The sequence below is a fragment of the Strongylocentrotus purpuratus genome, unplaced genomic scaffold (genome assembly GCF_000002235.5).
Source record: "Strongylocentrotus purpuratus isolate Spur 01 unplaced genomic scaffold, Spur_5.0 spur5_scaffold_21, whole genome shotgun sequence".
NCBI lineage: Eukaryota > Metazoa > Echinodermata > Echinoidea > Camarodonta > Strongylocentrotidae > Strongylocentrotus > Strongylocentrotus purpuratus.
The window spans coordinates 28,753,515-28,768,472 of NW_022145607.1; the positions used below are offsets into that span (position 1 = coordinate 28,753,515).

The 14,958-nt window shown below is 41.1% G+C and overlaps 1 protein-coding gene across 1 annotated transcript; it reads right to left on the minus strand.

Moving 5' to 3' along the window:
* Positions 1–518: 518 nt before the first annotated feature.
* On the minus strand, positions 519–7,237 carry LOC105437702. The gene is made up of 4 exons (XM_030994429.1): positions 7,085–7,237; positions 6,067–6,242; positions 1,426–4,132; positions 519–895 (listed from the first exon to the last, which is right to left on the minus strand). Exons 1-4 carry the CDS (start codon positions 7,225–7,227, stop codon positions 799–801), a joined length of 3,123 nt encoding a protein of 1,040 aa, XP_030850289.1. The 5' UTR covers positions 7,228–7,237; the 3' UTR covers positions 519–798.
* Positions 7,238–14,958: the final 7,721 nt, after the last annotated feature.

A 14,958-nucleotide genomic window follows, 5' to 3' on the forward strand; every position in this document is an offset into this window, starting at 1 on the left:
CAGCTCTAACCGCGGTCATTAATATTTCTGAAAATCTGGAGTAGTTATACTTGTAAATCAAAGTCTCAGTCCAGTTTAAACTACTAGGGTGACTTGGACTGATGGTGGGGGGGGGGGGGGCTGCTGCCCTCTCTGCATTTTTGCATGCCTTCAAATGCCGCTCGGCGCACGTGCCCCCTGCCCCCTCCCACTTAGGTACGTCATTGACAATGCATGTCGTTTTCATTTATTTTGATATCTTCTTGGCAGCCTATAGTGACTGTGCAGAAAATACGATATAACAGTAGTTTAGGATCTAATGAAGACCGGAAAGGGATTAGAAGTCCCTATTGAAAATCATTCAGCTAATCATATTAATATTTTTTCTTTACTGTTTTTGCCGATTGGCAAATAAAGGTTTAAAAGTAATGACACACCTCAAAAATACCGATTGGGCCAATAAATATTTATCTTCTTTAACAAAATTGATGGGCCTCTAAAAGTACTGTTGTTTATTTTTCTCCTTTTTTTGGTTAATAGATGCAGCAGTCTTCAAGATAGTGGTAGTTTATTCAACAATCTTGCAGAAACAGAAAGGAAAGCAACGTCTTCAGCATGAAACTACTTAATCTGTAATAATATTCATCTGTTAAAATATAGATGGAAATATTTATCAGGGGATTCTCTCCAAGAGTCTCCTACCTCACAACCCTTTAAGAGGCTAAGGTTTAACCGGTCCGCAATGGCAGCACAGCTAAAGCAGGGGTAATAGTGTCCAAGGTACACGAAGAGCGGTGCCTTGCTTGACGACGCCTCTGCTCAACATTCAACTACCATTTCCTTGCCTTTGTTCACCTCATCACGCAGTTGCCTCAGCTCCGTCAAATCTTCTTCTGGTCCAAAACATGCTGTAAGACTGTAAAAAAAAGAGGAGAAATTCAAAAACGGCTACTCACTTCAAAGTACAGGATAACGCAGTACCCTCTTTCATGAAATCTTATAGTTAAACATTGCGATTAAAGGAAAGTTCAGCATCATACGTGCATGTGTTAGTCCATAAAGATTGGAACGAATGAACCCCTCTCAAATATGTTCATTGGGAGAAAATTGTAACTGTAGTAGAACCGAGTAAAAAGGAATTGCTTTTCGTTTGGTTTCTGTGTGTCTTTGAATCTGCGATTGCTTGTACAAACAATATGACGTAACACAGTCATACACCGGCGACTATTGCTCTGGTCAGGGCCATGGTTGCATTTGGATTTTTAAGATAACTCTACCGTTGAGGGTTAGATACAGTGTTAGGCCCAGGGTTGAAGTTAGGAATTCGGTTTGTGTAGAATTTGACACCAGAGCAATCGATGCCGGAGCATGAACTGTAGGTCCCCTACATGTCTTTGTTGAGTATAATGTTGTATTTATTGTGTATATACTTTGTTTCAGACTCACGCAAGGATTCGGACGGAGGTGCCTTGGCAGGTACGAATGATGTCTATCCCACGTTGCGTGTTCATCTTAATACCGGTGAGGATTAGTCTGTTAAACGCCTTGCAGCTCTTCAAAGCATCAAAGATCGCCTTCAAGGTGTCATCGTTGGCTGTGAAGTCACAGCCGACACCCAATGCAATGTGCATGGTATTCAAGCCTGGTAGACTGGACAAGATACATGGAATAACCTCTAACGTCTCCTCCACGTCCCCATGCCGAGCTGAAGATGGGAAGCTGATCTCCATGTGACTCAGTCTTGGGCACTTCTTCAGGAAAGTCTCCAAGTGAAGTCCCTTCCACGATTCCATGCGCAAGACAACTTTTCTCAGGGCAAGCAGCTCACCGATCTGACCGGAAAAGTCAGGATGGAAGTTACATTTGATAAGGGATAGGCTCTCTAGCTTTGTTGCATTGGTGAGAGTTCTAGCAAAGCGTTGAGATCCGTGGCGGGCGAGAGTGCTGCAGTTCAAAGAAATCTCCACAAGCTGTGCCGGAATGGTATGTTCCTCAATTTCGTCATCATCCTTGTGCTGAGTGTCATTAGAGCAAACGTCCTGGATGATGAGAAAGGCTCTCAGAAGTACTGGAAACTGGCCGGACCAGAAGACTGCTCTAAAGAACGAATCAGCGCAAGCGGTGCAGATTGGCAATTTGAGGATTTCCAGGCTCTTAAAGCATCCTTTTGGCAGACGACTGATGTTCTGGGTGAAACCTGGTCCAATCGTTGAACCGGGCATGGTCAATTCAGAAAGTGATGGAAGATCTCCAAGGGCATAGAGCAGTGCTGGGAGGTCGGTTTCTTCAAAGTCACACCAAGACAAGCTCATGGTAGAAATGCTTCTGCAGTGCTCTCTGTCAAGGGCCTCTACAAAGCTCCGCATGCTGCTCAAGGGAGGAGCCGATATCAACAGTTTTCTGATTGCATAGTCCTCAGTACTCCATTTCTTGAGAAAATACTTAAGCGCAGAAAGTGTGTGGCACCCTGGGCTGGAGAGGGTCACATGGTACTTTTCCTTAAATATTCGAGCCATTTCCTCGTCTACTGATACTTCTTCGGGACACTCAAAATAGCATTTCAGCATTAGATCATGTGAAGCTGAAACAGAAGAAAGGTGCTGGAGGATTTCTCTTGCCACATTAGCATCTTCACCGCAAGCAAGCATCAATACGATCTCGAATTCTTCAGCGACAAATTTGTCCTTCAAGTGGTTGAGAACCTCTGTGAATTTGGCATGGTTTCTCTTCCAGAGAGATGCCAGGTGGACAGCTGCACACTTCTGCATCATTCCCTTGTCGCTGAATCGCACCCCTTTACGGTTTCGACTATGAAAGCCTCTCCGAAGTGGGAACCCACTGCTTCCACCTCGTTTGTGGGATAGAATTCCTGCTGCCAGACCAATTTCTGTGAACTCACCACAAAAAATGATATCCTTCTGTTCTAACTCTCCATCGGGGTTCCTTGATACTAATTTCTCCAGAGCAACCTTACCCAGGCGGGACATCGTGGATTTTGGCGAATGCCTAGGAATTCCCTCAACAATTCCTCTTTTCGTCGACCGTTTCCAGCCAACACTCAACCTTTGGAAGAGAAAAGAAAACCTTCTTTCATGCGTGGTCTCTGAGATAAGACTTAGACGATCTAATTCATCGTTGAGATCTTCATCCTTGTTTCTGGCCTCCAGGTGCGTCCATAGACTGTGCACGATGTGATCTGTCATCTGACTGCTGGTTCCCAGACGATCCCCTCCTCCTTTGCTGAGATCTTCTTCCCAGAGGTGACATAAGATAGAACAAGAAAGAGGACAAGGACATAAGCTCTCCATCAGATCCGGACAGGCTTCAATATGACGAATCAAACCTTGTGCCATCTTTTCGTCATCTTCAAAGTAAGATATTATGTAAGAGAAAGTATCTTCTACCTTGAAGCCTTCCATCTCCAGAAGGGTATATTGTCGAATGACCGACTCCTTCATCTGTACCACACTCCCATACTTTGACGTTACAAGAACCTTGCACTCTGTCAGGCGTTTGTTCTCAATGATCTTCACCAGGTTCCCAACTTTATCACCTTTCGACTTGCTTTTCATCATCCCATCATGTCCATCTAGAACGAGCAAGGCTTCTCTTGGATTCGCTTTCACGTATGCGTCGATGGCCTCTGCTGTGAACGTCGTGTCCTCTGGTAGTAGATGTTCTCGCACAGCTTCTCCAAAATTCGACGTTTCGTTCAACTTATGCAAAGGGAGAACGAACAAAAGTGGGAGGTCTTTGAGTGGTGATTTTGGATGACGCGTAATCCAATCAAGCGCCAGCTTCGCAACAACCGTTGATTTCCCTGATCCTGAATTTCCCTGAAGGAGGATCCGGTTAGTAGGTAAGTTCTTCGACGCGCTGATTGTAAAAATATCATGGCGATTATTGTCCAAGGAAATCTTCGTTTGTTTCCGCACCGAGGTATCTTCCAGTGAGATCCCAATGTCGGTAAAGTAACGATCGACGGCGACTCTTGATCTCGCATCCCAAGGTAGGAGCCGCATGGTGCAGAGATGAGAGTGGTATTTCATCTCGAGTTCCCTTCTTAGTTGCCATGTATCAAAGTTATCTTCCATCAAGAGACTTGTGTTGAGGATACCGCCACCATCCAATACGTCAATGCCATACGCCGAACCTGAGTAAATAAGAAATACATAATCAAAGGTACAACTTCTGATCTGTGTAAAACATAACATATATCTTTGGTGTTGGTTATATTAGAATTGTTTAACTTCTAAACGTCTTCTGACTACAACATTGGTCAATAATATCATGTAATAGGAAGAACATGCACTGCTGGCTGTGCATCGGGGTTCCATCGGCCCAATGAACTGAATGACTATCCTTTAAACACTGTCCTTATATCTGAGGCAAGATGATATGCCTCATTGACTATTGTGTCTTTCAGCGTAAATTGAGTGGGGTATAATAATGCCCTTAGGACTCGGAAACAATGGTAGGGACCACGATGCGACTGCAATCCGATTCTTCAAGAAATGGCAAGTATATTTATGAGTTATAGGAATCTAAGGCCCCCATCACACCAAACTATTTCAAACTACGCTCTGGAAAATGTTGCCATAGGGCTCAAACTGTGTGCCAACGGACTGAACGTAGTTTTAACTGTTTATGAAATGTTTAGGAACTTCGTGGACGGGCTCGTACTACTGATTTGGATGGGAGGGTGCTCTAGAACTGTGAGCCTGTCCAAAATTTTCCTCGTCCCGCAATTAGACGGAGTGCATGATAACGTACTTAAAACTTCGCTCTTTCTAGGAACGTGTTACAACGTGACGAGGTCGAGCATCAATTAGCAATACGGGTAGGTTTTTTCTGCACAGCTTGAAGCGTTGAACAGTAATGAGGAATGGCAAGAACGCGCTGGATTTATTTAGCCCTCGAGCCAGGACAGGATTGCACACGCACTATAGGAGCGCGTTCGAAGGCACTGAGAACGAGATGAGGGCGAGTTGAACTGTCTCTGAACGGGGTGGTCGGTTTACTAGTTAGAATGGGTTTGGTCGTATTGGGAACGGGGTAGAACTAGTTAAGAACGGGTTTAAATTCACCACGGACCGGCTTAGACTGCCTGGAAATGGAAAATTTACCCGATCTGGGCTTGATATAAACTGACTGTGGACGGAGTACAGACGAGATGGACGTATCAAAGACTGTTTATGAAAGAACTAGGATCGTATTATAAACTTCATTTACAAATTCGACCACAGCCCGTTTTACGATTTCTAGGACGGTTTCAGAACGTAGTGAGAACTAGTTCGGTGTGATGGGGGGGGGGGCTTTAAGAAAGAACATTCTGCTGATTGAAGTTGTATTGATGATAAGAATACTACCAATCATAATTTAATAGCCTTTAATGAGTTTAAGCCTTCTTAATAAGAATAAAAGCCGCATCGACTCCAAATCGTAGACAGTCGTACTACTGGTCTGACGTCACTACGATTTTGAACTGATTTAGCCTTTCCTCCTTTTATTAATCCCTTAAAAAATCGTATCTGCGATCTTTAAGATGTTACATGTTTGAATGTTCAAATAGAATCCTGTAAATTGCTGTAAATGGAAAATTCTTCCAAAATGTGATCGCAGTCGGGTCGTAGTGCGCGCTGGGCCTAAGGGAAATAGGGGACTACAAACTCGACCAAGGATCACGAGTTTCAGTCAAGTGGCGCAGGGGAATACCTGTCTACACAGCATGGCGACAAAGTGTGAAAGCTTAGAGAGGGAAGACATGAAGATAACGATACAAGGGGGAGGGATGGTGAAAATGAGAGAAAAGGAATGAAAGGACGACGAAACAAGAACATTGTGAGAAATAGATTTTTCCTTGATCTTTGACCATTTGTTTCCAGACTTCGCCTAGAAATCCACCTTCTGAGTCAAATGCCATCCCAATTAACGATCCAACGCTACGTCACTGATCTTAGGGTGGTACTTTTATTAGTTTTTTGTGAATTGTGTGTTCTTTTTTTTTTTGGGGGGGGGAGGAGGGGAGGGAGTGGTAGTTTCCAGGATAAATTGTCATAACATTGCACTTCCTTCATCTAGACTCACCTCTGATAAGTTGACGGGCGACAGCGCCCAGTTTAGCGTTGATCAAGGCGTTCTTCAACCTGCAGAAAGCCGCATCCGCATTTATCTGATCCCGACGCCACTTAATCAGCATTTGGTACGTGCCTTCCGCTATGTTGGATCTGTTGTCCCTCTCAATATGGGCTAGTTCAGGCTCCCTGGATAAGATCATCAATCAAACACACGTTAAAAAATCCTCTAAAATACTATATTTATGTCCCAGAAACTACCACTCCTTACTATTGGACTTGGCCTTCTTGTTATATAAGGTCAAAGTCTTGTCGCAATGGTATTCTTTTTGTGTTTTTGTTTATTAGTATGTGCTCAGTTTTATTTACATATCCGGGAATAGGCTCCATTTTAGAACAACAGATATTTGATAGAACGTGAAGATTGCTCTTAAAAGATGCAATGCATGAAGCAAGTTCATCCATTTTTAGTCAAATGTTGTAAAATATTTTGTTCATTAATCCGTGCCGACGGTCTCCGATCTTAGGGGAGGAAAGATACACAAGAGAATGGGGGTAAAATATTGAAAGGGCATTATCTATCTGAGTGAACATTGATTGTATTTTGCTCTAGCATAGAATTAAAATCAATTCAAAAATTGGAAATTCAGGCAATTAAAGGGGCACTGCTGTCATGGGGAGGGGGGCAGTCCCACTCGTTAGACGAAATGTGGTATCATTCGTTATGGGATATCAAGAAGATCGCTGATTGGAAGCGATGGTGCGGGAGGGGCAGTATTATTTTTCATTTCAATGATGTTTTATTTCCCCTTTCCTCTGACATTATTTGTCTTCCCCCTGTTTACGCCATCATTCGATCAGAGAGAGAGAGAGAGAGAGAGGGGGGAGGGGGAGGGGGAGGGGTGACATACAAAAACACAGACTCCTTCCAAACATATGTGAGTAGGGATAGAGGAAGTATTTCTAGGTCTTGACTCGTAAGTTTTTGTTAGTACCATACATGAACAAAACAAAAGAGTGTATTTGCCTACCTGAGGCCTAATTCAAGTCCAACTAGACGCCATGACTCAGGCCCAATCTGCTGGGCAATGTTCATCAGCTGAAGGTCAGTGATAGCGTCCTCAACGTTGACCTTGCGTAAAGTGTACGCATCTGTCACTCCGAGAGTGGCCATTGCCAGGAGCTTTTCTGAAAATACAAATTGAAATTCAGACTTGAGTTACATTTACCCGAATTTATATTTGACTATAATATCATAACGTATTACAATTGATCTATTATGATGTAACATTCTTAGGCACACTGTGATGACAATGAAGGAAAAGTTTTAAGCACAATTTGAATGCAAGGTTTTTATTTAAACATCATCTACGCCTACTTTCAGGGATTAAACTGGATACACACTTTTGCTTTTGAGAAGGAAATAAGTGTTTTTATTGAATCTTGAAGCTAGAATTAGGCCTACTCAAAAAGAGGGGAAGTGGACGGTAGAGGAATGAAAATAATCGGAAACGACAATTCTTACGTTTGGTTTGTTTGCTTATTGAAACTTGAAACTAGAATTAGGCCTACTTAAAAAGAGGGGAAGTGGACGATAGAGGAGTGATGATACTTGGAAACGATCATTCTTGCGTTTGGTGTGTGTGTTTGATTGTTTGTTTTATGTATTTCAATACCAGATTTGCCAACCTTCATATTTAGCTTTCAGGGAGAATACATTCAGAAATCAGGGAGGTTTCTATCTATCGCATACACCATGATACGAATAATCTTTCAAAAAATCAGGGAGGCATACAAATTTGTGTGGAGTGACGTTTACCCCAAAAATACACAAATTCAGGGAACCTCACCGAAACTTGGGGAGGGTTGGCATCTCTTCAATATGGTTGGAAATGATTATAAGTCCTTGTACAAAAGAAGACAACATTGCAAAAATAACATCAATAATATTTACAAATTATTCACAAAGAATAATTACAAATTACATAATCTAACTACAAGTTTCAAATAAATTTATATTAAAAAATGATAGTAGAGATAACAGAGATAGTAGGGAAAATAGAAGGATCAGACAAACAGGATTAACAAGGGGTGCTGGAGTTTTTAGCTTACATTCAATCTTCATTTAAATTATGCTATACTTATCCATTAAGTCACTCATACAGAAAGTCTCTGATTAGAAACTGACCTGAATGGTAGGAAAATTACTGTAGGTATTACTTATCGCAAGCCCAATACTAATATAGATAATTTTCAAAGCCCCCTGTTGATAACATTGGAAAGATTGAAAATTGATAAAGCAAATGTAGTTTTACTTAGAGATTTGAACGATATGCAGATAGGTATGTAGCTTTACTATGCTTATTTTTCAATACTGAATGTCTTGCTTTACAAATAAAAATAAAATTACCAAAACAAAATGATTGAAGGCCTGTTTTATTATTCGTTGCCATTGTAACACATTAACAATTCATGTGTAATTTATAAATTTGATAATTTTGCAATTCATAAAATATTTTAATATTAGGCAGAACCCTCGCTTAAAGGGTAATGATAAATTTGTAATTAATTCTGGCTACTGGTATCTTTCATATAGCCTTGAAGAAAAGTAAAAGAGAAATCCAGAACCTGAAAACTAAACAATTTCGGTGTAAATCTGGATTTCTGCTGTCCAGATTGAAATAATTTGTTGTTATAGATAGGTAGAGAAATAGATAGATAGGAAGATAGGGAGATAGGTAGGCAGACAAGTAGTTAGATAGGTAGGTAGATAGATAGATATATATGGATAATGTATACTGGTATTAACAAATGTATATACATGGGCCTATTTTGTATCTATCTATCTACGATAAAAGTAATCATGTGCCTACACATTTATTAGACATGGCACACACCACACTGCAGTGCGTAATCTTCGTTGCATGAAGTAGCATTCAACGAGGAAGAAGAAGAAGACCTATGGAACTTATTAAATTTTTCGAACAATTTTTATTCTAACTATATATGCCATTCCCGGATGGCCTTCGTACATCACTCTACGTGGAAGTGAAAAAGTCATAACGGAAACAGATCCACACTTGTATCCTGGAGATAAGAAGAGATCTCCATGCTTGTATGCAGTATACATTACAAGCTACTGGGTATATGTCCCACACAACACAACAGAGCAACTTTTTGACAGACTAATTTAACGTTTATTAAAATCGAATGTTTCTCACTCTCATTCCTCACCCAAGCAGTCGCAAATTACAAGTGACTTTAAACTTACCTTTCGAGCGGGTTGATTTCTTCAGACTCGGTGGGTTGTACACTCCATTTTCTTTCCCTGCAGTTCCTCTTTTAGGACGTATCTGATTTTCTGTATAATAATAACCTTCCGTTTATACAGGTATGGAATATATGGACACAATGTTTTTATACACGCATACTGCTTTCAGTTCGTGACTGGTGGTTTTGTTATTTCCTGCTCACTCTTCCAGCTTGCGTTGCACCGCTTCGCTGTCTTCATATTTTGTTCTGTCAAATGCTGTGTCAAAAAGAGCAATGCATGTATTCAGATGCGTACGGAGACGGGAAATGCTGGCCAGAAGTCAGTGGCGGAACCAGGGAGGGGGGGCGAAACGGCCGCCCCCCCCCCCCTATTGGCGGCGCAAAAAAGGGAAGGAGAAAAAAGAGGAAGAAAAGAAAAGAAAAAAAAAGAAAGGAGAAGAGAAAAGAAAGGAGAAGAGAAAAGAAAAGGAAAGCTGAGAAAAGAATGACAGAGAGAAAATGAGAAAAGAAAAAGAAGAAGCCCCCCTCTCCCTCCAACTCCGGGGTCGGAGGGACCGAATTTGTGATCCCAAAATCTCTGGTAAAGGGGTACTTTTCACGTAACAAAGTCCGGCCCGTAATACGCAAAAATCCGGCCCTTACTGACTTTACAAAATTAAACCTTAAAAACAGCCCCTGCGTTACAAAGGTCAACACTCTTTAGTGAGAAATTTGAAAAGATCACAATATTTTGGATGTCTTTTAAATAGAAGCTATAATTATACTCAAAATTCAAATTTTAAATTAACCTTTAAGACCGGTGGCCGCTCACCAATCTTATTTTGCCCTTTATTTTGCTTCAGCTCATACCAACTCGCTTGTGCTTGTATTTGAACCCATGCTGGTAGCAATCATGGACAGGGGCGGCGATCCTGGGCCCGATAGGGGGACACGCCCCCAGGAAATTTAGAAATATAGCTAGAAAGAAATATAGCGGAAAGAACGTACATATTGGGCTTAGGGATTTTCTAGAATGCATAATTTCAGTATTCAACATTGCAAAATCTCGCTTGGTCGCTAGGCCCCCTCGCCCAATAACACAAAACTATGATAATGACGCTCCCGGCAGTGATTTATCCATGGTTAGTGTAATAAATCTTATTTTTTTCCTTTCATTTCTACTAACCTAATTGTGTGCTATCACAATCATGATTGCTTCATTTTCACTTTAAAGCAGGCGCGTAGCCAGGGCGGTAGGGGCAGTAAGAGGACATAGGAAGAAAAAGGAGCAGACAAAGAAACATTTTTGAAAAATTCTGACAAGTCGAGAACGGTACATCGAATTGTCACCTTTCTCTAATAATTTAATGAAAAGTCAAATCTTCCGCGCTTTGCGCGGACGGGGCGAGCTGAATTTAGTCAAAGATTAAGAGTAATAGTTTGATGAAACTTCAAAGCTTCCGCGCTTCGCGCGGGAGGGGGAAGGGGACCTAAATTCGGACAAAGATTAAAGGGACTTGGTAAAATTGTTCAGATGAGAGACAGTGGTGCTAAGGTAGTGACTTCAATGCTAGATGTAATCTAATAATCTAATAATTAAATATAATCTAAAAATTTGAGTGAAAACGGACCATTATTCATGGTACAAATTGGGAAAAACTGATCTGATCGATTCCTTAATTCTCCCAACTATATTATTACAATTTAATTACATTTTAGGTGATTGGAAATCTCACAAAGCAATAAAATGGCTCTACATTCCATTCTAGACATTTAATTGTTGACAGATTTTTTATAGCCTGTGTTATGTCTTTTTTCATGGAAAACGGTTGGGAAAATTCAAAAATGGTTGGGAGAATTTACTGTTTGGGGGTGTCGTACATCGACGCCTTCAAAGAAAACCATAGATATCTTCGTGGTTTGAGAATTTGTTCAGGATTTTTTTTGCATGTCATAGGGTAAGTACAGTAGAAGGCATATAGTAAGTAACATTTTATACAAAAATTAAGCAATTTTTTCATCAACCTTCAACGATGTTACCAAGTCACTTTAAGAGTCGAAAACAGTACAACGAATCGTCTTCTTTGGCTATGACTTGATGAAATGTCAAAGCTTCTGCGTTTCGCGCGGGAGGGGGGAACCTAAATTCAGACAAGGATTAAGAGTCGAGAAAGGTACAACGAATCGTCTTCTTTTTCTAATAATTGAATGAATCGTCAAAACTTCCGCGCTTCGCGGGAGGGGACAATGGAATTCAGACAAGGATTAAGGCCAAAGGATAAAGAATGGATGAACAACTATATCAGACGACTGATTAGAACTCGTGATGCACACTTTCGCCGAGGGGATGTTCGTGCCTACCATCAAGCTCGTAATCTTGTGCAACGAGAGATTTTCCGCTCCAAGAAGGATTTCTATGCCCGGAAGATTCAACAGTTGAAACAGAGCGAACCTGGTAAATGGCACCAGCAGATAAGGAATCTAACTGGAATGCGCAAAGCACCACCTCTGCTGAAGGAAACAGGTAAACTTCCAGCAGAGATCGCTCATGAATTGAACTGTCACTTTGCTAGGATATGTAATGAACTTCCTTCTCTCAACTTGGCTACCCTATCGGCTTACCTTCCTGGGCCTCGTCCCCCAACCATAGATAGGGAGGAAGTCTACAAACGGCTCAGAAGGTTGAATGCATCAAAGGCTGGACACCCAACTGATGTCCCCATCCGACTCTTAAAGGAGTTCGCGTATGAACTGTCATTACCCTTGACCATCATCTTCAATAATTGTCTTAACAATGGACACTTTCCAAGCTCTTGGAAAACTGCATCAGTGTGTCCTGTTCCGAAAACATCACCAGTCACTGAATACAATCAGCTTAGACCAATTTCAATCACACCGATCATAGCACGTGTTTTTGAAGGCTTCCTGGCAGAATGGGTGATGGCTGATATCAAACACCAAATCGATCCAAAGCAATTTGGTAATATGAAAGGCAGCTCTGTGTCGCATTACCTAGTCAGCCTGCTTGATGATCTACAGCGGGGCCTGGATAAGCCAAGTCATCATGCAACGATTTGTACAATCGACTTCATGAAGGCCTTTGACCTCATCGACCATACGAAGGCTCTACAGAAGCTGATTCAACTGGATGTCAACCCGGCCATCATCACAGTGATAGCTAGTTTTCTCACGCAACGTACGCAGACAACTCGATATTGTGGTACATCATCATCTGAGCAAGAGCTATCATGTGGGGTTCCACAGGGAACCAAACTCGGTCCGGTAATCTTCCTAATTATGATCAACGATGCCGCCGAGACTACCTCGAAGAGATGGAAGTATGTTGATGACGTAACTATTGCTGAAGTTATCCATAAAGCAGAGCCAAGTCATCTACAGTCTCATGTGGATGCGCTATCTGCATGGAGTGACTTGAATTCAATGAAACCAAAACCTGAAAAATGTAAGGTGATGCATGTAAGTTTCCTGCGTAATGGTCCACCTTCACCGGTGATTACTATTGGAAATCAAGTTTTGGAGTCTGTAACGTCGCTTCGCCTGCTTGGTGTTATCATTCAGACAAACCTAAAGTGGGATCTACAAGTGGAACAGGTCATCAAACGTGCATCCAGACGTTTATATATCCTGTGCAAATTGAAGAGGAATGGAGTTCCAACCAGTGATCTTGTGCTCATATACACAATGTATATCCGACCATTGATGGAATATTGTGCACCAGTGTGGAGCAGTAGCCTGACAACACAGCAGTCAGATAGCATAGAGCGGATACAACGTAGATCACTCAGGATGGTATCTTACCCTGATCAACAGCACTATGAGGAACTCCTGAGCAGCTTCGGCATTCCACCCCTTGCCAGGCGAAGAAGTGACTTACTTACCAACTTTGCCAAATCAATCCTTGTCTCCTCGCGACACCGTGATTTGCTTCCGGCAGAACGACAGCATCTCTCGCGAGGTGGACTTAGGAATTCTAACCACCTACACATTCCTTATGCAAGAACTGAACGATATAGAAAATCAAGTGTCCCCACACTTGTCAAACTGGTCAATGCTCAGTTGTAGATCATCTATAGTAATATATCATATTTGTTTTTCTTCTCTTTTTTAATAATATTGGAGTTATTGTTTTGTTACTTTGTTTAATTCAACTCAAGATCGATCCAAAATTCAAAATTCCGTGCACATTTTATTGAGTGCTCTTCATTTTTCTTATGAAGTTGTTCTTAAACCACCGTGTATAATTCTGCTGCAATAACATGATTGTAACTCAACTCCAATTTAAAATTTAATGTGGAAACTCAACAATTATGAGAATTTGTGTATGCTCATGGGCACTATACATCACTTTATATGAAATGCTTTAATGATATATTCTTAATGTAATAATTATATTCAACATAATTTGACCTTACCTGTCACACAACAGACACACCTGCATGTATAATTTTTCAGTCTATGGATCTCATGTTAACAATTGCAATATAATAATTTCCTCTCTCTCTCTCTCTCTCCCTCTATATATTATGTATATATATTTTTTAAATAACTGTTAAATTTAAAGATTATTTGTACTTGCAATAACTGGTTCAACATTTATTATCATCCATCTATTATCATTTATTTATATATGTATATAACTTTAGGTATGAGCAATAATTTTAACTTTATCTTTTATCATTTTTATTGTACATTTATATGATCATTCCTGTTTTTATGCACATTTTATGTAAACATTGCATTATTGGTCCCTGGACTACTGCATTGTACATTGTATATGTTGATATTAATAAACCGAAATTGAATTGAATTGAATTGAATAGAACGATACAACTAATCGTCTTCTGTTTCTAATAATTTAATGAAACATCAAAGCTACCGCACTTTGCGCGGTAGGGAAGGGTGGAACTGAATTCAGACAAAGATTAAGAGTCGAGAACGGTACAACGAATTGTCTTCTCTCTATAATAAAAAAATGAAACGTGAAGGGGCCGAAAACTGAATTCAGACAAGGATTCAGAGGCGAGAACGAGAACGAGAACGGTACAACAAATCGTCTTCTTTCTCCAATGATTCAATGACACGTCAAAGCTTCCGCGCTTCGCAGGGGAGGGGGGGGGGGGGGGGAACTGAATTCAGACAAGGATTAACAATCGAGAACAGTACAACTAATCGTTTTCTTTCTCTAATAATTTAACGAAATGTCATAGCTTTCGCGCTTCGCGCGGGAGGGAGGAATTAACTGAAAGATAATTTAGCTCCTGCATGGCCACGGGATTATAGGGTTAAATTTGTAGACTTTTGGACTTTGGCATTAATATATTTTGTCGGTAATTGGTGGCTAGTTTTGTCGGTAATCGGTTGCCTCTACACTACCTCCCCCCCCCCCCCCCCCCCCCCCCCCCCAAATGAAAAAGTTCTAGCGACGCCCCTGCTTTTAGGTACCGGTATGGTGCTTCTAATATGACCTTGTCAGTATTGGTATGTTGAGTTGAAAAAACTGTCTGCGCAATTTTCGAATTTCCGCCCCCCCCCCCCCCCCCATTGGAAAATCCTGGATCCGAGCCTGGAAGGGGAGGGCGGGGGGCTGATATAGACAACAAATAGCTAGCACTTTACAGCCTTTATTCACTGT

Excerpts from the sequence above, each read along its gene's own strand:
- LOC105437702 (XM_030994429.1), bottom strand. The coding sequence starts at position 7,227 with ATGGCCACTCTCGGAGTGACAGATGCGTACACTTTACGCAAGGTCAAC. Across the intron at positions 6,243-7,084 it reads GGACTTGAATTAGGCCTCAG|GGAGCCTGAACTAGCCCATA; the intron begins GTAGGCAAATAC and ends GATCTTATCCAG. Across the intron at positions 896-1,425 it reads ACCTCCGTCCGAATCCTTGC|TCTTACAGCATGTTTTGGAC; the intron begins GTGAGTCTGAAA and ends TTTTTTTTACAG.